Here is a 26,491-nt window from a genome sequence, read left to right on the forward strand (position 1 = left end):
GTATGACCACGTGACGTTTTGTTGACGGTAGAAGAAGGAGAAAGATGGCGGCCCGCTGGAGCAGTGAGAATGTGGTGGTGGAGTTCCGGGATGCTCAGGTACTTCTGTCCGACAGTCAGGTGTGAGGAGAGGGGCTGAATGATCAGGTGGAGAGGCGAACTGTTGGAGGAGAGATTTATAAAGAGAAACAGACTCAAACTGTGTCAACAGAAGAGAGACACAGTAAAAGTTTACAAGTTACTCTGTTACTACTTTATACAGTCTATGCTTATTACTGAATACAACACATTTAAAGATACCATTAAGTTTAATACACTCCTGAATGGATTATAATATTAACCATTAAAGTCCAGCAACATGTTGTATGAAGCCACTCTGACCTGCAGATATCCTCTGATTGATTCATGCACGACTGTTTTTGTTATTTTCGTTAATAACATCGTAAAATATTAAGTAATAAAACACAAAATAGTCCTTCAGTAAAGGTTTTATATATTTTGTATTAATTTAGAATCAGGAACTAATGTTTTTTTATTGAAATGCATATTAAATAAGTTTTTTAAAAAGATTGTATTGAGTTTTTTATTTAAATTTATTGTGCTTTATTAATATATTGTTTATTTTTCCACTGTAAAAAATAGATCAATTTTGGTCCCAATTTTTCGACAGACTTATTGAAAATATTCCTATTTTAATATTCATATCAAAAAACAAAGTTCAGCCTTTAAATAGATCTCAGATTTCTTCAAATAAAATTATTATTTAAAGCTGCTGTGAGAAACTTTTGTTTTGTAATGATTCTGGCGCCCCCCTTGTGCACAAAGTGATGCCTCTTATCTCTTGTCCTAAACATGCAAAAGTAGTGTTTTCAACAAAAGCCTCATCCTGTTGTCTTTTAACAGTCCACTTTATCAGGCAATGTGATTATTTTCCATGAAAACAGTCAAAGAAAGGCTGTTTCTGAAGCCAGATGTCCATCATGTGGTCTGACACCTACCCCCTCAGGGCGGTTTCAGGCATTAAAAATTACAACAGAGAAGGTGTCAGTGTTGCTGCTGATGGACTTGTTTGCTATTGAAGGTTATAAAATGGCATCAGTGTCATTTTCAGTCTGTTTCTCAGCCAGTTCAAAACTCCTCACAGGGCCTTTAAATAAATAAAAAATAGAAATGTATCAGACTCTAGGCTGTATAGTTATCATAATAACACTTGGCAAAAAAACTTTAAAAGTGCTCTTCAATTAAAACAGGACAAATAATATTATTAAATAAAAGCAAATAATAAATAAGACCCCATACATGCATAATATATCATTGCCTACCCATGCATCAGTTAAAAAGTACAATAAAACCAAGTGTTCAGAAAACACCAGATGATACTGGAGATATTCAAGGAACCAGTTAGGATTAAGATACCACTAGCAGGACCCTTCTATAGGATCTTAGGCAGCAGTCAAGCTTAAAAATAACTTTAAAGACAAGACATAAAATAAAATCTCTAAATTAAATCTTAAAGCTTTTTTTATTACTAACTAACTTTCTTCTTCTTCATTTTCAGGCCACCGCCATGTCAGTGGACTGCCTGGGTTCACATGCTGTACTCTCCGGGTAAGTTCAGTTTCCCTGAGTGCACTGCAGTTCTCCACAGTGGGAGAGGAATACAGATAAATGCCACTGAGTGCTGGACCGACTGAGGACGAGAAAATCTTGAACCTATTTGCATTAACTTAAGATGAACGTGAAACTTGTGCAGAATCTGACATTATTTTCTAAAAGAGTGACATGATGATGGGTCAGGATATTTAATCTTTTCCTGCTGTGGAGGAATCTTTGTCGTAGTTCCGATCATTCGACAAACGAAAAGAAATGCTCCTCTAAGTGATGTTAAATAAACTGTAGGAGAAACATGCAGGATGATAATTTAAACCATGTGAACCCACTCTGAGGAGCAACAAGAGGCAGAGATAACATCCTTGACATCCTGAATCAGGAGAAGCTTTGCTCACATCTTGTTTTCTTGTTCTGAACGTGTTCCAGGAGACGCTTCCTGTACTTGGTGAACCTGGAGGCTCCGTCTGAACCTCCGAGGAAGATCAGCCGACAGAGTAAATGGGACGTGGGGACGGTTCAGTGGAACCCTCACCGCTCAGAGTCGCACGTCTTCGCTGCCTCGGTGAGTTCTTCTGATTGATAAAGAACTGAAAGTGTGTGAAGATGATGTAAACATAAACATCAGTGTCACTGAGAGTGTGTGTGTGGTCTGCAGAGTAACCAGCGTGTGGATCTGTACTCGTGGAGGGAAGGCTGCGGAGAGGTTCACACCTCGCTGCAGGCGCACACTCGAGTCATCAGGTAACAACAGGCCGCCGTATGTGGAGTGTATGTGGAGCCTCTGTGTGATGTGTTCAAGGACTCTGTGTTTGACCTCCTTATGTCCTCAGTGATCTGGACTGGTCCTGGTTTGAACCTGAGTTCCTGGTCACCAGCTCAGTGGACACCTACATCTACATCTGGGACACCAGGTGAGAGGACGCTCTGGTTTTAATGTTCCATCATCAGCTCCGTCTCACCATGACGTTCATGTAGAGGATTGTTCTGAAGGTTTTAATCACAGTGTTAAAGGTGACATATCAGGCTCTTTTCATCAATATATATTGGTCTAAGAGGTCCCCAAAACATGTCTTTAAAGTTTATGCTCAAAAAAACACTTTGAAATCAGATTTTGGTCTGCCTGAAGAACCCTCTTCTTCAGTCCTCCTCAGAACACTCTGTTTTCTCTCTGACCACGCCCCCTCAGGAAGTGGGTGTGGCATCGGCTGTCCAGCACGTTGATCTAATGTTTACATGTTGGCTGAATATACACGGCTGCTCACAGACCCGCGTTACTTCAACCCTCTGAATCTGATCCAGAATCTGATCCTGATGGAGAGGCGCCTGCAGCAGGACCTTTCTGAACCATTGGTCACAGATTTAGTGTTTCTTGTTGTTTTATTTATCAGTATGTAGACGTGTGTCTTGGTACACAGCTACGACATGTAGCTATGTGGCTATGCTAACTAGCGCTAGCACTTTTCCATGATAAATAAAAATCCTCCACTAGATCTTCAAATCTGCAGACGTGGGGAGTAAAACCGACCTTTGTGTTTATTAAGACAGCCTACAACTAGCATGCCTCCCTCCTAAGCTCCTTGTTAGCACACATGTGTGCAGGGAATGAAAAACGGAGGAGGGGTTGAGTTGTATTTTATACAGTCTATGGGCTGAACAAGCTCCGAGCTCTGACTTCCTGTTACAGACCGGATGGCGTTGTGACGTATGAAAAACACTGAAAACTGAAACGGCTGGTTTCACCACACATTTACAGAAAGGTGGAGAAATCAGAGCAGGGGCAGAATGGATTCTTTTCATTCTCAGGGGGTTTGTAGACAGGGACACATATTTCAGGTAGAGAACCATTAAAAAGTCGATTTTGCATGATATGTCACCTTTAATATTTATCAGGATCTTGTTCCAAAGAGAGAAATTGTCTCAGTGGTTTGGTTTCTCCTCTGAGCTCTTCCATGTTTGACTTCCCACAGAGACACCCGTAAACCCACCGTGGCTCTCTCTGCCGTGGGTAAGTATTTAAGGACCAGGCATAATATTTAAACTAACCAGCGTCTTCACACCTTTTTAAATCTCATCGCTCCTCTCTTGTTTGCAGCTGGAGCGTCTCAGGTGAAGTGGAACAGGAAGAACCAGTACCTGTTAGCGTCCAGTCATGATGGAGACGTTCGGATCTGGGATAAAAGAGTAAGTATGAGACACGTGAATCATCTGAGCTGTTGGTGTATCCGTCAGAGGTGTGAGTGTCTGATTCTCTGCGAGCAGAAGCCGAACACGGCGGTGGAGTATGTGGCGGCTCACCTGTCCAAGATCCACGGCCTCGACTGGCATCCTGACAACGAGTTCATCTTCGCTACATCGAGCCAGGACAACTCAGTGAGGGTGAGAAAAAACAAGCGGCCCTGAACACATCGCTGACACATGATGGCATCTACAGATTCTGCAGAAACCAGAAACAGCTGCTGTGAACTTTCCCCCTTGTTGTGTTTGTGCGTTCAGTTTTGGGATTACCGACAGCCCAGGAAGTATCTGAACATCCTGTCCTGCCAGGTGCCGGTGTGGAAGGCCAGGTACACGGTGAGTAACACAGATCACATCAGGTGAAACGTCACCCATCACAGCTTTACAGCGACAAAGTGCATGTTTGAGGATGAATCAGGCTCTGGGTAAAGAATAGAGACTACCAAAAAAAAAGCATTGATTGATTTATTTTCTGTGTGTGTGTGTGTGTGTGTGTGTGTGTGTGTGTGTGTGTGTGTGTGTGTGTGTGTGTGTGTCAGCCCTTCTCTAACGGTCTGGTCACAGTGATGGTTCCTCAGCTGAGGAGAGAGAACAGTCTGTTGCTGTGGAGCACACTCGACCTCAACAACCCCGTCCACGCCTTCGTGGGACACGACGACGTGGTGCTCGAGTTCCAGTGGAGGCCGCAGAAAGAAGGTGACCAATCACACGGCGGCATTCGGGGAAGGTTTACACACATTGTGCAGCTTTACTCGCTCAATAAACAGGACCAGAAAAACAAAACAAAGAAGTAAAATCTACAGAGTGGGAAGGTGGATTTGTTTGTTCCCCTGCTTCTAGGCTAGGCTGATGATCCTGGACCTTTCCTCAATATCTGAGTCATGAGAAGACTCAGGCCATTAGTGTGGATCTTTAAATCCATCACTGTCTTCCTCCGTCAACAGCCAGGATTTTGAAGCAAGAATCCAGGCAGCACTCCTTCCTCAATTTTTTTAAAGATATTTAAATGTTTAAATAGGAAGTTTTTTATCCTTCAACGATTAAATCACAGCCATTAGATGTAACCTCTTAATCTACCTCATGTCCCGGGCTTCATTACTGTGCAACAGAAGCATCTCACAAACTTGACTCTGCAGGTTTTCTGTCAGATGGATTTAACTTCACATATTTGCTCTCTTAACGAGTAAAGTCACTTTGTGTTTTCCCTCCTCACTGTAGTTTAAGTGTTCAGAAGTATTCAACATGTCTGGACACAGTGCTTGTATGAGGTTGTTTTCTTGTTGTTTGTGGACCATGTAGGCTCAAAGGATTACCAGCTGGTCACCTGGTCCAGAGACCAGACTCTGAGGATCTGGAGGGTGGACCCTCAGCTGCAGAAGGTCAGTGTGCCACCTCAGAGAGATCTCTCATCGTTCTCTATGTTTCATCAGCCTGATGTCTGTGTTTTTGTTGTTGTTGTTGTGCAGCTGTGTGTCAGTGACGTGGAGGACCTGATGGAGGGGATGTCTCTCACCGTGGAGTCGGAGAAGTCTCTGTCGTCTCATGAGCCTGAGAGTCAGCACGGGGTCGGCCTGTCTGCTGACAACCTGCAGGGTGAGAGAGGAAGCAACGAGGCCTTTTCTCCAACCTTACTGCAGATAAATACTTCATCTTCAACAGCTGATGGGTCTCTGAAGCATGCCTTAATGTTGGTTGTGGAAAGCTAAATGCATGGAGCTATTATTAAGAAAAGTCGGTCATGATTGGCTCCAGGGTGTCTGCTCCCTCGTGTAAAATGACGCTCCATGAAATCTGCAAATATCATCAGATTTCAAAGCACAGAGTCGGGTGTTTAAAAGCGTTGGGGAAAAGCTGTTTCATCATGCTTATGGCTTTGAGGTTTGGGAGTGTGTCGCCTGCAGAGTAGGAAGAAGACAGAGTTAAGGTTTGGTAACGGACTCTATAGCTTTCTAAAACATGGAGGAGGCAATGAACCTTTATTTTTGCAGCAGTGATTCAAAAAGCTTCTCACAAGACATTACAACGAACCTGACAGAGAAGAAAACAAAGCAGCTGCATGAAGCTAACCTCATGTTCATGGTCTCTCTTCATCGTGTGTCTCCTCCTGGTTTCATATCCGTCTACAGATCCAGACTCTGGAGGTCGTCCGGACTCGGTGGGGGGATCAGGTCTGACTCAGACTCTGCAGCAGGAGTTCTCTCTGGTCAACTTGCAGATCAGGAACGTCAATGTGGAGGTGAGACTGAGACGTTTACTGCAGGTCTCTCTTACTGATGTGGTCTTCGGGGTCTTATCTCACTTCTCCCTCTCCTCCCTGCAGATGGACGCGTTGAACCGCAGCTGTGTGGTGTCGGCTCACTTCGGCAGCCATCAGGTTCACCTGGTTGTGAAGTTTCCCGCTCAGTATCCCAACAACGCTGCTCCAACCTTCCAGTTCGTCTCACCGACAACCATCTCCTCCGCCATGAAGGTCAAGATCCAGAAGGTACAGACGCTCCTGAATGCACCACGACCTCCTCTTTAGTTCATCTCATTTGTACCTGTTTTTAAACTTTTAATCATCGACACTTTTTGTTTTTCTCTGTGTTCAGATTCTGACCGACACGTCTCTGCAGAAGGTGAAGAGAAACCAGAACTGTCTGGAGCCGTGCGTCCGGCAGCTGGTGTCCTGTCTGGAGTCAGACATGGTGGGTGGTTACTCTTCTCACTAAGCTACCATGATGCAGCCTCTCCACAGCTGCAGGATCATCAGTCATCCATCCTCACGTTTTCTTCCACAGACGCAGGAGGATGGTCCAGCTTCCGGCCCCTTCGTCCTGTCCAACCCCGTCACTCCGGCCCTGCAGGCGTTCCCCCGAGTCACCAACACGTACGGCTCCTATCAGGTAACAAACATGTCGACTCTGCTGCAGCCGAGACTGTTCACTCCCACAGGAATCAGGATCTGCAGCAGCAGTTTGAGCTCACAGAATGATTCCCTCTCAGTCTGTTGATGAAGAAGAGGAGGAAGGCTTCGCTCTGTTGTACTCTGCATTTGGAAATAATCCCCCTCTTCTTGCAGGACGCCAACATCCCCTTCCCGAGGACATCAGGTGCTCGTTTCTGTGGCACTGGCTGCCTTGTTTACTTCACCCGACCAATCACGATGCACCGCTCAGTCCCGCCCACTGAACCCACTCCCAGGTAAAACCCTCCCACTGAGATATCTCTCTTATCCCTCTTATTGAAAGCCACATGATGTCATACTACTGGTGTGTGTGTGTGTGTGTGTGTGTGTGTGTGTGTGTGTGTGTGTGTGTGTGTGTGTGTGTGTGTGTGTGTGTGTGTGTGTGTGTGTTCAGGTCCCTGTCAGCTCTGTCGGCCTATCACAGCGGAGTGCTGACCCCGATGAAGATGCGTTCAGAGTCTCAGAGCACTCTGCGGTTGTACAGCGGCAGCCCGACTCGCTCGGACAAAGACACCGTCTCCATCTCCTCCTTCTACTACAAAGAACGGGTGAGACACACACACACACACACACACACACACACACACACACACACACACACACACACACACACACACACACACACACACACACAGACTCACACACACCTGTTGAGGTTTGCTGTCTGACTGAAGGTACAAAACTTGCTTTTCCTCAGTGTGAGTGTTTTCTCATCACCCCTTGAGCGAGTAAAAGCAAAAGTGACCACAGATCAGTCTGTTGGTGAACGTAAACAAGCTAACAGTGACTGATTCATAATCCAAGAACAAGTTTAGTCAACATTTATTTTATATTATGTATAGAAAGTTATCTGAACATGAAACCTGCTCCTCCAGACCCTCTTATCTGAGAACAAGATTACTTAAAGCAGTAGCTCAGGATGAAATAAGTCCCAATGTGTCCGACTCTTCCTCAGCTCAGACGGTTTTCTGTCTCAAGTTTAAACTCCAGATAAGGACAGGAGGGGATGTAAACATGGGAAAAGTGTTTGCAGCTGAATAAGAATGATTTCTTGTGATGTCGGTGTCTCACATAAAATAACCCAGAAGTTTAGAAACTGAAACAAAGTCTGCATCATTTCCAAAGGCCTGAAGTGTCTTTATTGGGACATGACTTTGAACGAACAGAGTCAAGGTGATGAGACTTGATTTATGAGTCTGTGTCTGAGAGTTTTTAAAGATAGAGTCATCATTTATTGGAGTCTTCTTCTTCTCCTTGGTTTGTATGTTTGTCATAATATAGCCTCCATACTGAAAGTGTAAACATGTGGAATCCTTCAACATGCTTGCATCTACGTTTCCAGCAAATGCACTAAACTGGTGGTTAGTTCAGGGGGCCTGGGAATGTGGAGCTTCAGGTGATGAGTCTGCAGCAGCCACACTTTATTTTTGAACCATGTCAGCGGCCCGTCTCCCTCTCTCTCTCTCTCTCTGATGGGCTCCTGTTTGTTTTGTTATTTTTGTATTTTTCTTACCTTGTTCTTCTCTGGCCAATCACCTGCCCCCCCGCATGCTGCTGTGGGCCATGCCTCCTACCTATTCTCCTCCAATCAGAAGCTCCCAATCTCTGCCTCCCGCCGCTGGTCTGTCCAAACCCTCCGTGACTGGCCGGTATTGAGCTTTGTCCTCCATCAAACCATCCTTTGCTTCATCTCTCTCTCTCTTCTCCTCCGCTGAGTGTCTCTACATGCAGTTTTAACATCGCTGCTAAAGTCCTCACAGCTGTGCCTCTTACAAAACAACATAACAAAGTGTGTCTTCAATTTGGGCTTTGATGCAAGAGACGACGACAAGAAAGTCTCTGCACCCAGACATGAAGTCATTAAACTCCGATAAGACGACAACAAGAAGTCTGTGATCTCTGAGCTGCAGGGGTGGGGTCGGCTTGTCCTCCTGGCTGCAGCTCTGTGCAGACACAGACCAGCAGACTCTCCTTTACTAAGGGGGTCTGGTTTTGAGTCACTCTGGGACATGTGGGTTCTTAAAGGCTAAGTCCCTGCACACATGCATCTAACAGTGTAAACATCTCCAGCTCATCTACGACGCTGTTAGCTCTGCAGCTTGTAGCATAATAAATTACACACTACTAGGGATGTAAGGATCCACTCAACCCACGATCCGATTCACTCACGACTCTCTGATGATTTTTAAATTTAAATAACTATTATTTTATTTCAGTTCTCAGATATGGACAGTAGCAGTATATGTTTGTTCTCTTATATTTCTTTGTAAACAAAGTAATCATTTTCATTTTTAAGGTGTGTTGGAACTCAAATAAAACCACTGCACTTTTTTCAGCACCTTGCAAAGAAACTAAAAATGACCGTACAAAAAATACTTTGTTGTAAAACTTCAGAACAATTCTAAAGAAATGGAAAGTGAACGATTCCCAAATGAGAGTATGAAATATTCAATCTGTGGTGGAATTAATCAATACACTGGACACTGGACACAGAAGACTCAGGAGACTCTGATGTCTTACGTTGAAATAGTTTATGTAGAACTTGGCAAAGGAGAAATAACATAACAGTACACAGGCAAGAGAGTGCAGTGCAATGCAAAGTCAGTTCTCCCAGACCATCCCTCTGACATGGTGCTTTATCCCCAAAGACGACACTAAAGCTAGATACCCATATTTGGACAATAGGAAACAAAACAACTGGGAAGAAGAGCGGTGCTCTAGTCTGGAGACACTAAGTCAGTCACAACATACAGATAAAGACAGGAGCAGGGAGAAAGACCTCGATTACTACACTGACCCTGTCTCACCCATCACCCAGCAGCATTGGATGACATAGGAAGGAAGTTACTCTGCACCTGACATTTAGACTGGAAAGATATAAGAGTTAATCATTCTTCTTACATATATACTGTATATATATTGTAACAGAGGTCTAGGGCCTCTACAGTTGCGCGGAATAGAGCGGTGAACACTATGGTGGTGTGAATCCTGTAAAAGACTCGCGGAGGCTGAGCTTCTAGTTCAGGTGATTTATTCAGAGATGAATGTGGTATCTGTGGGAGATACAATAAACAATTTACAACAACTACAATAAGAATTAGATTAGCAACGATAGCTCACAATGAGAGAAAAACACTGCACACGTAACTATACTGTTATCAAACACGTAATCAAATCTGTAGGACTCCACAAAACAGCTCACAGCACAACAATAAAGAAACTGTAACACATTTCAAAGTTGGCATAATAATTGTCACAACATACTTAAATTGAGGTACTTACATCTGGCAATGACACACAAATCTTCCCTGAAGTCTGCAGCTCATCAGTCATGAACACACTGAGAGCCTCACAGACCCAGACTTACTGGAGCCGCTTGTTAACCCTCTGCTCTGTTAAAGGGACAGTGACCTTCCCAGTGAATGAATACAAAGATATATGCCAGTAACAACACAGTTATATATTCTGACTTTCTGAGGACGTTTAAAGGGCTTCCCTACATATATATAAGACTATGAAAATTCCAGGACACAAACCAATAAGGTAAATCTCTTTAAATAAACTAAAGTGCAGCTCATGCTCCTGGCTGTGAATTGACATGTTGTTCTTCAGGAATATCAGGGAAAGCCAAAACACTGCCGTCCCTCAGACTGTAAACACAACATCCTGACCTGCTCGGTCTTCACCTGCTGCCTCCATGTCTGTTCTGATCAACTCAGGGAGTGATGAGAGAGAGCAGCTCAAGAGACTTAATGATGCTGAACAAGCGGAGTGAAATGCAGATATCGCCCTCTACTGTTTAAAAATAATATTGCAATACACATTTTGTTGAATCGATTTTAATCCACCCTTAGTTGTATTGATTTTTCACCGTCTTGTGATATATCCTTACATCCCTACTGGACACTAATTATGCAAAATTCCTAATTGTGCATCTACAACTCAACTGAGTCTAAAGCTTTAAATGTTCACTAACATCTAACAACAACAACAACAACAACAGGAGTGTTCATGTGGTCGCCAGAAGAACTACGACTCAGTCTTTAACCTTCATTTAAACTTTTAAAAAAAATGTAATTCAGCTTCTCAGGCTACACATGAGTCCGTTTATAATCTGTACACTAACCGTGTGTTCACGCTGCGAGACACAGAGTCACCGTGGAGGTATGAAACCCTGAAGGGACCACAAGCTTGCTGAGGTATTTCAAACGGCCTCGTAATGCCTCCATATCTCCCAGGAGGAGCAGGAAAATGTGTTTAAAGGCATCCTGTCAACTCAATGAGGTCTCTTTGAAATCACAGACACTACAGCAGCAGCAGTAGAATCAGTCTGACTCTCTGCCCTCTCCCTCCGTCACTCAGTGTCTCGCAGTGTGAACGGTCTGCTACAGTAATTTGTCGATCCGACCACTTTTAATCAAGTGGTGCTTTTTGTCTCCTCTGGGCCTGCCGTCTGTCCCTCCTCCTCCTCCTCCTCCTCCTCCTCCTCCTCCTCCTCCTCCTCTCTGTCTCTCCGTCTGTCTGTCTGTCAGAAATCCCGGCGGTTCAAGACGAAGCGAGAGGGATCAGACTACGGGAACCGTCCCATCAAACTGGCCGGGAAGGTCATCATCCAGGAGATCTCATGTCTGCTGCCCGTCCACAAGGCTCTGGGAGAGAGCTACATGTGAGAGCGCAAATACAACAAGCTCACCTCAACATGGGGATCAATTATAACAGAGGGTTTTGTTTCTGATGTTTTAAGCCTGAACAACTTCTGATTACTCTATCTCAGTTACCATTCCTCAATCTGATGTCTTAATCATGAGTTAAAAGTCGCTCCAAGCTGGGCGTACAAAGAGTCTCAACAGACACTTTGGGAATCTAAAACCGAACTTGCAGTTCTTATCATCCAGAAAACAACACTCAGTATTTTTCCTCAAGTTGTAACTAACAATGCACAAAGATTTATACAAAAACAACCTCCCCAAAGTTATAGCAATGGAAATGTATTTTGTGCAGCTCAAGTTTTGGCATTACAGCCTTCATTACTCAAAAAATGCACAAATAAAAACAAAGTGTCGACACATTTCTTTTGATTTATCCCTACCTTGTGAGATGTGTTGGTCTTATATTAGGTGAAGTGACCCTTTAATGCATCAGCTCTGTGAAATGTTTCTGTTTCTTTGCTTTCTCATCTTCTGTCTCGCTCAGTCTCAACATGAACGACATCCAGGAAACATGCCAGAAGAACGCAGCGGCGGCACTCACAGTCGGACGCAGAGATGTAGCAAAGGTTCGATTTTATCTGTCTGTGTTGATCAAATGTACTGTGCTGAGTTAGGATTGTTAGTTCAGGCGTGCATGTGCAAACAAAAGAGGAAATGTTAATATAAATTAAAAGGACTCTGCACTGTGCAGCAGTTTTTTAGTTACTGTACGTCTGATAACATGTCAGTCAGTCATATCTGTGTTTGTGTCTCTTTGATTTTGCAGGTGTGGGCTTTAGCGTCTGCAGCAACAAACCAAGACCTGAGTCCAGACTCAGACCCAGACACAGAGACCCCCTGGGCCAGACACCCGTTTGGACGTCAGCTGCTGGAGACCCTGTGAGTTTATGTTTCCTGCAGATGCATTTTATCAGAAGATGTTTCCTTGATGGAGCGTTACTTTGATTAAGTGTCAAAATGAGTACAGGACTCTGCAGGATGCTGAGGGAGAGATGTTTGCAGAGCATGATAGAAATGTCTTTGATAGAGGAGGGAAGTATCAGTGTAGAAAGAAAGGAAGGGAAGTCTAATAACTGTGTTTGTGCATCAAAAGGTTGGATCACTACAGTCACATGAGCGACGTCCAGACTCTGGCCATGCTGTGCAGCGTGTTCAGAGCTCAGGCGTCTCCTGCAGACTGTTACTCTCTGTTCGGAAATAATCCATCACGCTCCTCCATGTTCCCTCCACACCACTCGAGATATGTGAGTCTGTTTCCAGCTTCATGTTTCCACAGACTGTCAGGCAAACTAAATGAATCGATGCACGTTCAGAGGCTCGATCAGGCAGTGATGTGAGACGTAATAATCATGTGATGTGATTATATCTCAGCCCAGCTACACGTCCAGCTCCGTCACTTCAGGTTCATGCTCCAGCACCTCGGACTCCATCACGACCACCAACTGGAACACAGGTGAGACTCCACAGCAGCACCACCTACAGGTTAGCTGGAGTACTACATCACTGTCTCCTGGTCTGATGTTCTGTTGTTGTTCACAGGAAGAGACTCTGAGCACGCCAACCCTTGGGGGGAGTCTTCCCCTGACGACTACCGCTACGGGAACCAAGGTTACACGGATCCTCGGGAGCGAGAGCGGGAGCAGCACGACATGAACAAGAGGTGACGTAGTTCAGATGGATCTTTACGGTGACAGAGCTGGTTTTATGTTACTCAGATTCTTGAACACGTCTCTCTCTCTCCTGCAGGCTGCTGGACCCGGCCAACATGCTGCAGTTTGATGACTTTAAGAAGTGTTACGGTGAGATCCTGTACCGCTGGGGTCTGAGGGAGAAGAGAGCAGACGTGCTGAAGTTCGCCTCCTGTCCTCCTGAACCTCACAGAGGCATCGGTGAGTGGTTTACCTTTCTTCTGCTCCAGTTCTCCACTAAGTAGGCTGTCACTGATGTCCTCCTTGATGTCTCTCTGCAGAGTTTGGCGTGTTCTGCTGTCACTGTCGAAACCCGGCTCGAGGAACTCAGTGCGCCGTCTGCAAACGTCTGGCCTTCCAGTGTGCCATCTGTCACGTGGCCGTACGCGGCTCCTCCAACTTCTGCCTGAGCTGCGGTCACGGAGGACACACCAGTCACATGATGGACTGGTTCAGGCGGCAGGACGAGTGTCCGGCGGGCTGCGGCTGCCACTGTCTGCTGCAGAGCACCTTCTGATGCAGCCGGGAAGCTCTGCTGAAGACAATCAACGCAGCTCAGGAGAGAGGAGAGGACTGAGGCACAGATTCAACTCCTCCTGATCACAGAGGAGGAGCAGCTTCAGGATGATCATGGCACTTTGAGGTTGAACCCTCCTGACCTCTTCTCAGAACTGAATTAGAACCTGAAACAACCAGAACCTGAAGTCCAGACTGTCATGACATTCATGCTGCTACCTTCTTCTTGCAACGTCCGAGGAGAAATGTAGAATGTTGAAGCCGCAGTGAGGTTACCCGTGTCTCTCAGGACAGGAAGTAGTTGCACCATCACAGGTCAGGGTGCGGCAGCTGAGGTTGAGGGTTAGATTTCCTGCAGACCATAAGTTCTTCATCACTAACCTGACTCCGACTCTAGCTGCTGTCCTCAATGTTTGACACTAACGATCATGTTTCTGTCCTTTACGTCGCATCGAGTCTGAAAAGTGCTGGAGAAGCTTGAACCAGTGATGTCATTCATTAACAAACTAGTTTATTGATCTAGAAGTTTCTCAGCCTGTGAAAAGACACGAGTACATGAAGGGGGTCTGTGGTTACTTCACAGGGGGACACATCGGTGCTAGCAACTACGTCATTGTTTGTAACAACAGCTGGAAAGTGAAGCGTCTGTCTTTAGTTCAGTGTGTTTTCATTGTCTTCATATTCAAAGAGGCCTTACATAAATAACTCAACGCTGGACACATTTCATCACTTGACTGTTTTTAAATGTGAAACACAGAGAGGAAACTCTGAATGCAGAAAATGAAGGATGTGTGAAGATTGAACTAAATGTACCTGATGTGAAATAATACTGATTAAAGTATGTTTGAAAGTGTTATTTCTAGATGTTATATTGTTGTTAATGTCATGAATAAGGCATTAGGGCTGTATAAAAGTTCAGTTTTTCAATTATCTCTTATTAAGGTTGTTTAAAAGCATAATCAGAGACAAAACTGTGCATAAGAAGCCGCGGTGATGCATCAACAGGATGGATGCCAACCGCTGTAAAAGAAGAAGAAGAAGTGTCTGTGATTAAGATTCTGTGAGGGAGAGTCACGTGAGAGGTGGAGGCTGTGGTCGGTGTCTGGAGGGTTCCTTCAGTCGACAGTAGAAGCACTGTGTGAGCAGATCTGAGGTCTGTAGTCTGCAGACAGGAAACGGTTTTCCACACTCCTCACACTGGAAACAGAGACACGGTCCTGTCAGTATTCAAAAGTCTGACAGAGTTTTAGATCCATAAAGGAACAAGTACTTTTTTTTTTTTTCAATTTTCTTTTTATTTAAGTTCAAGATAGATTTATACAGCACATTCTCAAATTATCACTTTTTTTTCACAAGAAAAACAAAGACAAAGAGGACAGACAAAATTACAACAAACAAAGAAAACACAACAGTCCATGTGTAGCAGTGAACTAAGGGAGTTACAGTAAAGCTGTAGATTTGACCTGAAATCTGTTCTATGGGGGTTAATGAACTCAATCCATCCTTTCCAACATTTATCAAAAACATCACTTTTGAGCCTCAGAGTAAACGTTAGTTTTTCCATTACAAAAATGTCATGCATCACATTAAACCAATCTACTAATGCAGGTGAATCCTGACATGACAACTTTTTCGTTATGGCTTTTTTGCTGGCCACCAGCATTACTCTAAACATGTACAGTCATGGCCAAAAGTTTTGAGAATGACACAAATATTACATTTTCACAAAGTCTGCTGCTTCAGGGTTTTTAGGTGTTTTTGTCAGATGTTTCTATGGTATAATGAAATACAATTAGAAGCATTTCATAAGTATCAAAAGCTTTTATTGAGAATTACACAGAATTCATGCAATAAGTCAATATTTGCAGTGTTGACCCTTCTTTTTCAAGACCTCTGCAATTCTCCCTGGCATGCTGTCAATCAACTTCTGGACCAAATCCTGACTGATGGCAGTCCATTCTTGCATAATCAATGCTTGGAGTTTGTCAGAATTTGTGGGTTTTTGATTGTCCACCCGCCTCTTGAGGATTGACCACAAGTTCTCAATGGGATTAAGATCTGGGGAGTTTCCTGGCCAAGGGCCCAAAATCTTAATGTTTTGTTCCCCGAGCCATTTTGTTATGACTTTTGCTTTATGGCAAGGTGCTCCATCATGCTGGAAAAGGCATTCTTCATCACCAAACTGCCCTTGGATGGTTGGGAGAAGTTGCTCTCGGAGGACGTTCTGGTACCATTCTTTATTCATGGCTGTGTTTTTAGGCAAGATTGTGAGAGAGCCCACTCCCTTGACCGAAAAGCAACCCCACACATGAATGGTCTCAGGATGCTTCACTGTTGGCAAGAGACAGGACTGATGGTAGCGCTCACCTCATCTTCTCTGAACAAGCCTTCCTCCAGATGCCCCCAAACAATCGGAAAGGGGATTCATCAGAGAAAATGACTTTACCCCAGTCCTCAGCAGTCCAGTCCCTGTACCTTCTGCAGAATATCAGTCTGTCCCTGATGTTTTTACTGGAGAGAAGTGGCTTCTTTGCTGCCCTCCTTGACACCAGGCCTTCCTCCAAAAGTCTTCGCCTCACTGTGCGTGCAGATGCACTCACACCTGCCTGCTGCCATTCCTGAGCAAGCTCTGCACTGGTGGTGGCCCGATCCCGCAGCTGTAACACCTTCAGGAGACGGTCCTGGCGCTTGCTGGACTTTCTTGGGCGCCCTGGAGCCTGTTTGGCAACAATTGAACCTCTCTCCTTGAAGTTCTTGATAATTGGATAGACGGTTGACTGAGGTGCAATCTTACTCGCTGCTATAAACTTCCCTGTTAGGCCCTTTTTGTGCAATGCAATGATGGCTGCACGTGTTTCCTTGCAGGTAACCATGGCTAACAGATGAGGAACAATGGTGTCATGCACCATCTTCCTTTTAAAGTGTCCAGTCACTCAATCGTGACAGATTGATCGGCAGCCTTGTCCTCATCAACACCCACACCTGTGTTAATGTGTGTGACACCTGTGTGTCATTGAAATGATGTTAGCTGGTCCTTTTGTGGCAGGGCTGAAATGCAGTGGAAATGTGTTTTTGGTGATAAAGTTCATTTTCAAGGCAAAGAGGGACTTTGCAATTAATTGCAGTTGAGCTGATCACTCCTCATAACATTCTGGAGTATATGCAAATTGCCATTACAAAAACTGAAACAGCAGACTTTGTGAAAATTAATAGTTGTGTCATTCTCAAAACTTTTGGCCATGACTGTACACTCTGGAAAAGCTGAGGAGTTGAGGTGGCATCTTACCCAGATACAATACTTGAAAACATAAATCAATCTTAGTTTTTAAAACTTGTTCCATACTATCTCTGATTGACTTCCAGTAATTTTCAATCTCTGAACAATCCCAAAACACATGAAAGTGGTTTGCTCTCCGAGTCCCACACCCTCTCCAACATGCTGTCTGCCCCTCTGAATGTTTTTGTACAGGTGTTATAAAAAACCTAACCAAGTTCTTCCAATTGTACTCTCTCCATGACAGGGAGTTAGTTGACTTCCATTGCTTGGCATTTAAATCCTCCCACTCCCCCATCGAGATTGCAAAGTTACCCTCACGTTCCCATTTCTCCTTTATGTAGGATGTACTCGCTCCTCTTAACTCCTGGAGGCCTTTGTATAGCTTAGAGATAGTTTTGAAACCTGGCTGCGAATTGTAAGCTGAAATAAAAATTCTTAATATACTCGATCCAGACCTAGAGTTTTCCAAACTTTCTTTGCTGATGAATTTGTCAGTATAGTTTCTCAGAACAAGTACTTTTTATCTGAAATGATGCTGAGATAGTGTTTTACCTTGAGGATGGGATTCCCAGCTCCCTCAGCCGCCCGCTTCTCAACGACCTCTGGGATTTCCTCCATGTTTTCTATGTTCCACAGTCTGACGGTGCAGTCCTGAGGAGAGCAAGAAGATTATTACAGGGACTCAAAACCAGAGAAAACATGAACCAGCTGGTGTCATTAGAACACGTAGGTGGGACCTTTTCTCAGAAGAAGGTTTTCAGGTCTCTGAATGCTCAGCATTTCAACATAATAACATAATAACATAATAAAAAGTATAAAGTTTAGGAATAGCAATATGTTGAACATAATGATTCTCTTACCTGGTTAAATAAATAAATAAATAAATAAATAAATAAAGAAAGAAAGAAAGAAAGAAAGAAAGAAAGAAAGAAAGAAAGAAAGAAAGAAAGAAAGAAAGAAAGAAAGAAAGAAAGAAAGAAAGAAGACGAACCAAGAGAGAGCTGCTGCAACAAGCAGACACTCAAATTCAAATTCAAATTCAAATTTGCTTTATTGGCATGAACGAGATATTATTGCCAAAGCACATAAATTCATACAGTACATTATATATATTCACAACACACTACACTCACCATATATACATTAATCACACACCATATTCATTACATATTATATTCATCACATACATATCAACCATGTATTACATCTTTTATATGCATTAATGAACGATGGTGTCACCTATACAGCATATCTCAATGTCCTCACCCGATTCGGCGCGCTCACAAAACCTCCACCCAAAATCAAACCCCATGGGATGGTGCGTCCCTCAGGCTGTGACAGGCAGACACATATTTAGCAGCCAGAGGAGCTGCTGACCCTTCCCCCAGGAGAACTGACAGTTTCTCTTCTGGGGTTAATGTTGGGAAGTTTGGTACCATGTTAGTAATGTCCCTGTAGTGGGAATCTCTTAGAGAAGAGAACTTGCTGCAGTGGAGGAGGAAGTGCATCTCTGTCTCTATGTCCCCTGTAGAGCAGTGAGCACATAGACGCTCCTCTCTGGGCAGCCATGTCTGTCTGTGTCTCCCTGTCTCTATAGCCAGCTGGTGGTCACTCAGCCTGTATTTGGTCAGGATACATCTTTGTTTTGTATCTCTGACACTGCACAGATATTCAGATAATTTATAATCACGGTTTAGGGTCAAATAACAATTCATTCTACTTTGGGTCTTTGTTTGGTTTCTCCAGTGATCTAAATACAGATCTTTGGAGTGCTTCATGATGAGTTTCATTTGGTTGTGTTTTGGATCAGTGCTGATTGGAGTCTGGCTGATTAGCTTCCTCACCATCTGACTAAGGGGACAGTTTTCAGGGTTCAGCTCTTGGGTTTTTAGTGCTTTATATTGAAGTGAGTCTTTTGGGCTTAAATTTAGATGGGTCCAAAATTTGATTGCCCGTTTCTGAATGTTTAATAGTAATGGGAAACGTCCCAGCTCTGCTCGGCAGGCGTTATTTGGAGTTTTTCTTTGAACATTTAGGATTCTTCTACAGAATTCAGTATGGAGAGCTTCTATTGGGTGTTTGTCCCATGAGCCATGCTCCAGTCTACTGAGGGGGCCCCAGATCTCACTTCCATACAGAGCTATAGGTACAATCACACTATCGAATATTTTGGTCCAGATTCTAATTGGAATGTTAATCTTGAATAATTTGGTTTTTAATGCATAGATTGCCCACACGGCGCCTAGCAACAGTGAGTGTGTGACAAGAAAACTATGAGGTCATAAGGATTTACTAGGAGCAACATCAAAGGCAGATCTCCTTGTGATGTCATAGTAGTAAAGGGTTTCAGACTTAGTAAACCAAGCCTCAAACCCTCAGCAGTTCACAGATCCAACCTGAGACAAGCGGTCAGCAAGGCTCGTGACTTTAAACTGGTCTACATTCAAGACACCAACTAACCCAAGGATTCCACATGGACAACAAGAGGAACTCAGAGTCCCTGAGCAGGGCTGATACCATGGAGAAGGAGACGGAGGCTGAGGTGATGCTCAACAAGATTAGAGAGCTCAAAGATCTTGTTGAGAGTAAGGACAAGCAGCTGAGGGATGAAAGGCTGAACGCTGACATCAAGCTGCAAAAGAAGATGGTGGTGTCTCACAACCTCCAGACAAGCCTGGATGAGGCCCAACAGGAGAGGGATGAGATGGCAGAGAGGTTGAGGAGAAAGGAGCAAGAAGACATGAGGAGGGAGAACGACACTGACTTGCAGCTGGAGGATTTAAAGAACCAGCTGCAAGCTGAAAGAATGAGGTCTGACACCCTCCAGAGGGAACATGAGGACTTTAGGAGGGAGGTAAAAGAAAAAAACAGCAGAGACCTGAAGCAGTTTCGGAATCTGAAGATGGAGAAAGACTCCCTGGATTCCATTATTGCTTCTCAGGACCTCAAACTGAAAAATAAGATGGTGTCGTCTCGCAACCTGCAGACAAGCCTGGACGAGGCCAAACAGGAGCGGGATGAGATGGCCCAGAGGTTGAGGAGACAGGATCAGGAGATGGTAGACATGAGGAGGGAGACCAACACGAACATGCAGCTGGAGGACCTAAAAAAACAGCTCCAGGCTGAAAGGCTGAGGGCTGACACCCTCCAGAAACAACAGGAGGAATTTAGGCAAGAACGCCCCCCTGTAGGACAAGAGAGAGCCAGCAGAGACCTGAAACAGGTTCAGAATCTGGAGGTGAAGGGACTTTCTCCAGAGGCGAAGGCCCTGCAAATGAAAGATCTCAAGATTAAAGAGCTGGAGGAGCTAATTGCTCGGGAACAGCATCAGCAAAAGAATAATGTGATGACTCGCTACCTCCAGACAAGCCTGGAGGAGGCCAAACAGGAGCGTGATGAGATGGCCCAGAGGTTGATGGGGAAGGATCAGGAGCGCTTTAGGAGGGAGACCAACACCACAGGGCAGACAGAAAACCTGGATCTGGACGACAGGCTCCCCTCAAGCAGAGGGTTACAGTATTACAAGATTAAAGAGCTCCAACGTCTTGTTGAGAACAAAGACAACCAGCTTCAGGCTGAAAGACTGAGAGCTGACACCCTCCGGAAGGAACATGAGGACTTTAGACTCGAGGTTCAACAGAAAGCCAGCAGAGACCTGAAGCAGGTTCAGAATCTGGAGGAGGAGAAACGGTCCCTGAATTCTCTCATTGCATCTCAGGACCTCAAACTGAAAAATAAGATGGTGTTGTCTCGCAACCTCCAGACAAGCCTGGACGAGGCCAAACAGGAGCGTGAAGAGATGGCCCAGAGGTTGAGGAGAAAGGATCAGGAGCTGGAATACATGAGGAGGGAGACCAGCACCGACGTGCAGCTGGAGGACCTAAAGAACCAGCTGCAGGCTGAAAGACTGAGGTCTGACACCCTCCAGAGGGAACATGAGGACTTTAGGAGGGAAGTAAAAGAGAAAGCCAGAAGAGACCTGGAGGAGGTTCAGAATCTGAAGATGGAGAAAGATTCCCTGGAGCAGGAGGCGAGGGGCCTGCAAATAAAAAATGGCAACAGGATTCAAGAGCTCCACGATCTTTTTGAGTCCTTAAGGAACCAGCTGCAGGCTGAAAGGCTGAGGACTGACACCCTCCAAAAGAAACAGGAGGAACTCAGGCGGGAGGCACAACTGAAATCCAGCAGAGACCTGAAGCAGGTTCAGAATCTGGAGGAGGAGAAACGTTCCCTGGAGCAGGAGATGAAGGCCCTGCAGGAAGAGGTCTCCAGAAGAGCAGCAGAGGAAACAAACAACACCAACAGGATTCAAGAGCTCCAAGATCTTGTTGCATCCTCAAAGAACCAGCTGCAGACTGAAAGGCTGGAAGTTCAGGACAGACTCGTTGATATGGAGAACGTGTCTTTGTGGAGGAGGTTTAAAAAGGCCATCACTCCTGACAGTCGGCGCCAATACAAACATCTGAGAATGCAGTGGCAGGACCAGGAGGAAAACCCCAGCTCATCTGTTCCCCCAATCCCCCCCAACATGCCCAGACCGTAACGGGCCATCAGGTAGACACAGAGTAACATGTTCCTCTGTGTCTGCACGGGTTTACTCCGGGTTCTCCGGTTTCTTCCCATCATAATCAACTTTGAAAAAAAACCTTTAGAATAGTAAAAAATGCATCAAGCCTAAAAAATGTCAATAAAAAAAAAAACAACTTTAACATTAAATTCTTAGAATGAAAGTTATTTCTATGAAGTTGGATTCCTGCATGTCTGACTCAGAGTTGTTGTGTATCTACTGTTTACTGTCTCTCTGCTCGAACTTCTCCAACATGCTTTCATCTTCACCAGGTCTCACCAGGTCTCACCAGGTCTCACTAGGTCTCACTATGTCTCAGTAGGTCTCTCTAGGTCTCAGTAGGTCTCACTAGGTCTCAATAGGTCTCAGTAGGTCTCTCTAGGTCTCAGTAGGTCTCTCTAGGTCTCACTAGGTCCCAGTAGGTCTCACTAGGTCTCAATAGGTCTCAGTAGGTCTCTCTAGGTCTCAGTAGGTCTCTCTAGGTCTCACTAGGTCTCAATAGGTCTCACTAGGTCTCAATAGGTCTCAGTAGGTCTCTCTAGGTCTCAGTAGAAGTAGAAAAAAAGAAAATGTTTTTATATATCACTTTATTTCCTATTATTCCATCTGAATTCATTTTCATGGTGTTACTTATCAATGTTAAAAATGAGTGTTTTTTTTATCAGCCTACCATCACTGATTCACTCTCCTGAAACTCCATGCTGACTAAATCCATGGGAATGAAAACACCATCGGGTCCTCTGACATTGAACACTGTAAAAACTCCAAATCTTACCAAGTGAAAGATTATGATTTTCAGTCTTAATGTCTTCTTCCTCTTGATTTAAGATAAATTCACTTAACAAATAAATATCTTGTTCAGTCAAACAATCTTAAAATGATCTTGTTTTGAGTTTTAATTTAGAAAGAAAGAAGTAAAGAAAGAAAGAAAGAAAGAAAGAGAAGTTGTTGTTTTTAAGGGTGGGTTTCAGTTTTCAGACACTGTTTCTTTAAATCAGATATAAATCTTCCTCCTCAAACTCTATGCACACAATGAAACAGCTCCTTTAGAGCAGAGCTGTCTTCTCCTAAAGAATAACATGACTGAATATTAGTATATCCAGCTCACTATGAGAAGACATAGTGACGCCCTCCGTCTGTAGTGAAGCCTTTGAAGCATCTGAGCCAATCACAGTCAGGAACTCGGAGACGGTCTCAGTAGGTCTCAGTAGGTCTCACTAGTCTCAGTAGGTCTCAGTAGGTCTCACTTGGTCTCACTAGGTCTCACTAGGTCTCAGTAGGTCTCACTAGGTCTCACTAGGTCTCAGGAGGTCTCTCACACTAGGTCTCAGTAGGTCTCACTAGGTCTCAGTAGGTCTCACTAGGTCTCACTAGGTCTCAGGAGGTCTCACTAGGTCTCACTAGGTCTCAGGAGGTCTCTCACACTAGGTCTCACTAGGTCTCATTGATTAAACCAGTGAGAGAGAGAGTGTGTGTACATGTGTGTGTTTGTGTTCCTGTGTATGTGTGTGTGTGTGTGTGTGTGTGTGCGTGTGTGTGTGTGCATGCGTGTTTGTGTTTGTCATTCACTGATGAGGTCATCTCAATAACTTGTTTGTGTGTGTGTGTGTTTGTGCGTGCTTGTGTTTGTCACTCACCGATAAGGTCATCTTAATCACCTGTGTGTGTGTGTGTGTGTGTGCATGCGTATTTGTGTTTGTCACTCACTGATGAGTTCATCTGAATCACCTGTGTGTGTATGTGTGTCTGTGTATGTGTGTCTGTGTATGTGTGTGTGTTAGTGTGTGTGTGTGTGTGTGTGTGTGTGTGTGTGTGTGTGTGTGTGTGTGTGCGGGTGTGTGTGTGTGAGAGAGAGAGTGTGTGTACATGTGTGTGTTTGTGTTCCTGTGTGTATGTGTGTATGTCTGTGTGTGCATGTGTCTTTGTGTTTGTCACTCACTGATGAGGTCATTTGAATCACCTATGTGTGTATGTGTGTGTGTGTGTGTGTGTTTGTGTGTTTGTGTGTTTGTCACTCACTGAGGAGGTCATCTGAGTCACCTGTGTGTGCGTGTGTGTGTGAGTATGTGTGTGTGTGTGCGTGTGTCTTTGTGTCAGTCAGAACTGATGAGGTCATCTGAATCACCTGTGTCTCCAACTGTCATTAACTGTTGCCATGGTGATGGGACCAGCTGTGTAACTGCTGTGGGACAGTTGATTAAGAATGGGATTCATGGAGTAAATTAGGGTCTACATATGGCGACACTGTGCGATAACCGTAATAGCTATCAGAAAAAGGATCAAACCGTGAGCATCAGAAGACTGTGATGAACACAGTGATGTGTTTTTCATGTCTGTACAGTCAGAAATGTAGTCAGGGCAGCGAGTTAAGAAAAGTGAAACGTGTGCTGCCCTCCAGAAATATTTAACATTACGGCAGATGGCCGAGCAGAGAGACTTTCTCTGACAGTTGGTGATCTGCTGGCTCAACGGTACAATCTTTGGTTTTGGTTACCTCTTTGACAGAAGCAGGAGAAGGCAGGGAACGTTTTGATGTCTTATTTGTGTATGTGGAGTGAAATTTGTGGATTTTCTGGCAATTTTTCCAGAGGCCATGTCCCATCGTTTTTCCAGCCTGCCCACTCTAAGTTTTGAACCTCTCACTCTGCTCACCAGAGTTCCACCCCACACACACCAATGTTAAAGTGAGGAAAGAGCTGAAATTTGATGAATTTTTGAACAGTGAAATCTGTGAAACTGTGAAAGGTATCAAAGAAGTGAAACATGTGTAGATAGCTGAAAGTCTTGTGAACAGTTTAAAGTTTGAATGGAGTCTATAAGTGAAAGTATGCTGAAGCTATGAGCTGTAGTAGTTGAAGAAGTTGAAGTGGATTTGAAGATTCCGCCCCATCTGTTTCAATGTTAAATTAAATTTAAATAAAGTTGAATTATTCAAAAAGTATAAGGGTTGAATCAAGCGGCAAACTCCGGTCTCAAACGATGAAGCCAATGCGGAAGTGCTATAAACTGCAATACATCGAGAATCCGCTTGAGGCTGGCTGCAGAAACACCGGAAACCACATAGACATGAATGGGAAAAAGACGATCTTTGCAGCATTAATAAACATGTTTACAGCCTGGTTCAAAAAACGGCTTGGCCCTATGAAGCTAATCTCTCTAAGGGCACACACTGTACGGGGAGTGAATTTTTTTCTAACGTGACGGTTCAGAAGATATTAGGATTACGAGTTTTGCCCAAATAAGGACATGACTGACGTGACTCCCGGTCGGGAACACAGCCATTGGCTAAGAGGCTCACACTACGTCACACTCTGCCTGGTTGAGTTCCGCATTTCCAATATGGCTGCTGCCGTCGATTTGCTTCAAAACAGCTCTCAGGAACAGATGGGTGACGTCACGGATACTACGTCCATATTTTATACAGTCTATGGGTTGAATATGTGAAAAGATATAGCCTGAAAGAGGTGAAGGAGCTGAAGAGTTTAAAATTTGAACGGTTAAAATCAGTCAAAATTGAAGGCTGTGAAACCCGGCACGGAAGAAGAAAAATAATAATAAGTTTAAAGTAGAATAACAATATGTTGAAATGCTCAGCTCCTTATAAATAAATAAGTACAATAATACAAATAAAAATGAAGTTATAAATAAATAAAAAAAATAAAAAAGAAGACTCAAATATAAATGTAAAAACCAAAATTCTCAGAATAAAAATAAGAATACAAATAAGACACTAACCCCTAATTGTATTTCCCGACCACACAAAACCATCCTGAAAGTCCTGCGTTATTTCAACAAGTCAGCATGAAAGGAAAACATTATTATATTTAACATGAACGCAGCAGACTCATCAGTGCAGAGTTAATGAGTTCATATAGATAACAGACTGAGAGCTTCAGTACCTTTGAGGCAGAGGCCACTAACTTCTTGTCAGTGCTGACCGACACGTCTGTCACACAATCAGTGTGTCCCTGAAACAAAGACAACAAATATCATTTATAAAAATAAAAATCACTCATATGATACCTTTGAATGATTAACACAGAGTGAGCTGTACAAAACAGAGCGTTGAGTTACCTTCAGGATGAGAGTCTGACACAGGGTGGACATATCCCAGAGTGCAACAGTCCGGTCGTAGGAGCCCGACACAAGCAAGTCTGCTACGGACACATGACATGAAAATCTGCTGGACTCAAACATCAACATAAACCATAAAACCCTCCTGCACACTTTATTACACATTTATTTTCACCCTAAGGTTAGATTGAAGTGAAGAGTGAGAGCAGATTCCTCACCGTCAGTGGAGAAGCTGCAGGAGCTGACGCTGCTTTCATGGCTCCTCTGTAAGGACGTCCCACCGTGAGAACGAAACCCTCCGGCATGCAGGTCCCACAGCTTCAAACTCTTATCCCAGGATGCCGTGCAGAGGAAGTGCCCGTTGTTGGTGAAGCAGCAGTCAGAGACAACGTTGTTGTGGTTACTGCAGGAGAGACGTAAACAACAACACCAACAACACATGAAGACAGGATGAGAAAGAGCTGATAGGATAATCCAGCTTGTTTCAGGTTCATCATCATCAAGGCCGATCAGCAAATACCCAGGGCCCTCACTCCAACAGGCTCCAGGATCATTCACTGGAGTTAATCTGAGCATAAACTAACAAGCAGCTGGAGATAAAACCAGGAGATGAAGAGAGGTGGAAAGTCTGATGAAGGTTCAGTGGACCGTTGTTCACCTGTCAATAGACAAAGTGGTTTTCCGGCTCTGCAGGTCCCACAGCTTGATCCTCCGGTCTGCAGACACGGTGGCCACTCGCTGGCTCTGAAGGTCAAACCGACAACGTGTGATGGTGGAGCGATGATGACCTGAGAGAGGAAACAAACACATACATAAACTTAAAGACGACCAATAAACAGAGCTGACAGAGTGTGACCACACTGAGGTG

General features: G+C 44.2%; 3 protein-coding genes across 6 annotated transcripts in view; 2 read left to right on the forward strand and 1 right to left on the reverse strand.

The window, feature by feature from the left end:
• wdr59 (WD repeat domain 59) lies at positions 1–14,561 on the forward strand. Of its 2 annotated transcripts, XM_034679866.1 has the most exons (26): positions 2–98; positions 1,558–1,607; positions 2,037–2,172; positions 2,266–2,351; positions 2,441–2,521; positions 3,578–3,615; positions 3,703–3,791; positions 3,870–3,986; positions 4,104–4,181; positions 4,385–4,541; positions 5,145–5,224; positions 5,312–5,438; positions 5,972–6,081; positions 6,166–6,330; positions 6,437–6,532; positions 6,626–6,730; positions 6,907–7,028; positions 7,187–7,340; positions 11,325–11,458; positions 11,986–12,067; positions 12,268–12,380; positions 12,595–12,745; positions 12,873–12,954; positions 13,041–13,161; positions 13,248–13,390; positions 13,471–14,561. In XM_034679866.1, exons 1-26 carry the CDS (start codon positions 45–47, stop codon positions 13,704–13,706), a joined length of 2,907 nt encoding a protein of 968 aa, XP_034535757.1. In that variant the 5' UTR covers positions 2–44; the 3' UTR covers positions 13,707–14,561. The 2 variants fall into 2 exon arrangements, with proteins under 2 accessions (XP_034535756.1, XP_034535757.1); XM_034679865.1 differs by having other exon boundaries at positions 1–98; positions 5,145–5,438.
• Positions 14,195–26,491, reverse strand: part of LOC117810191 (WD repeat-containing protein 88-like) — a 20,155-nt gene continuing 7,858 nt past the window's right edge. For 2 of the 3 annotated variants that reach the window (XM_034679881.1, XM_034679883.1), the window contains exons 6-11: positions 26,282–26,411; positions 25,842–26,026; positions 25,624–25,706; positions 25,449–25,517; positions 17,535–17,633; positions 14,195–14,902 (exon numbers count right to left, since the gene is read on the reverse strand). In XM_034679881.1, coding sequence (XP_034535772.1) covers positions 14,777–14,902; positions 17,535–17,633; positions 25,449–25,517; positions 25,624–25,706; positions 25,842–26,026; positions 26,282–26,411 — 692 coding nt within the window. In that variant the 3' untranslated portion in view covers positions 14,195–14,776. The remainder of the gene's footprint in view (positions 14,903–17,534; positions 17,634–25,448; positions 25,518–25,623; positions 25,707–25,841; positions 26,027–26,281; positions 26,412–26,491) is intronic. The other variant, XM_034679882.1, reaches the window with a different exon arrangement.
• LOC117810187 (trichohyalin-like) lies at positions 19,223–21,716 on the forward strand. The gene is made up of 2 exons (XM_034679875.1): positions 19,223–21,249; positions 21,313–21,716. Exons 1-2 carry the CDS (start codon positions 19,456–19,458, stop codon positions 21,523–21,525), a joined length of 2,007 nt encoding a protein of 668 aa, XP_034535766.1. The 5' UTR covers positions 19,223–19,455; the 3' UTR covers positions 21,526–21,716.

The sequence above is a fragment of the Notolabrus celidotus genome, chromosome 3 (genome assembly GCF_009762535.1).
Source record: "Notolabrus celidotus isolate fNotCel1 chromosome 3, fNotCel1.pri, whole genome shotgun sequence".
Classification (NCBI taxonomy): Eukaryota; Metazoa; Chordata; class Actinopteri; order Labriformes; family Labridae; genus Notolabrus; species Notolabrus celidotus.

Coding starts and splice junctions, on each gene's coding strand:
- wdr59 (XM_034679865.1), top strand. CDS start 45: ATGGCGGCCCGCTGGAGCAGTGAGAATGTGGTGGTGGAGTTCCGGGAT. Junction 6,082..6,165: donor TCAGGAACGTCAATGTGGAG/GTGAGACTGAGA, acceptor TCCTCCCTGCAG/ATGGACGCGTTGAACCGCAG. Junction 6,331..6,436: donor TGAAGGTCAAGATCCAGAAG/GTACAGACGCTC, acceptor CTCTGTGTTCAG/ATTCTGACCGACACGTCTCT.
- LOC117810187 (XM_034679875.1), top strand. CDS start 19,456: ATGGACAACAAGAGGAACTCAGAGTCCCTGAGCAGGGCTGATACCATG. Junction 21,250..21,312: donor AGGCCCTGCAGGAAGAGGTC/TCCAGAAGAGCA, acceptor CAAGATCTTGTT/GCATCCTCAAAGAACCAGCT.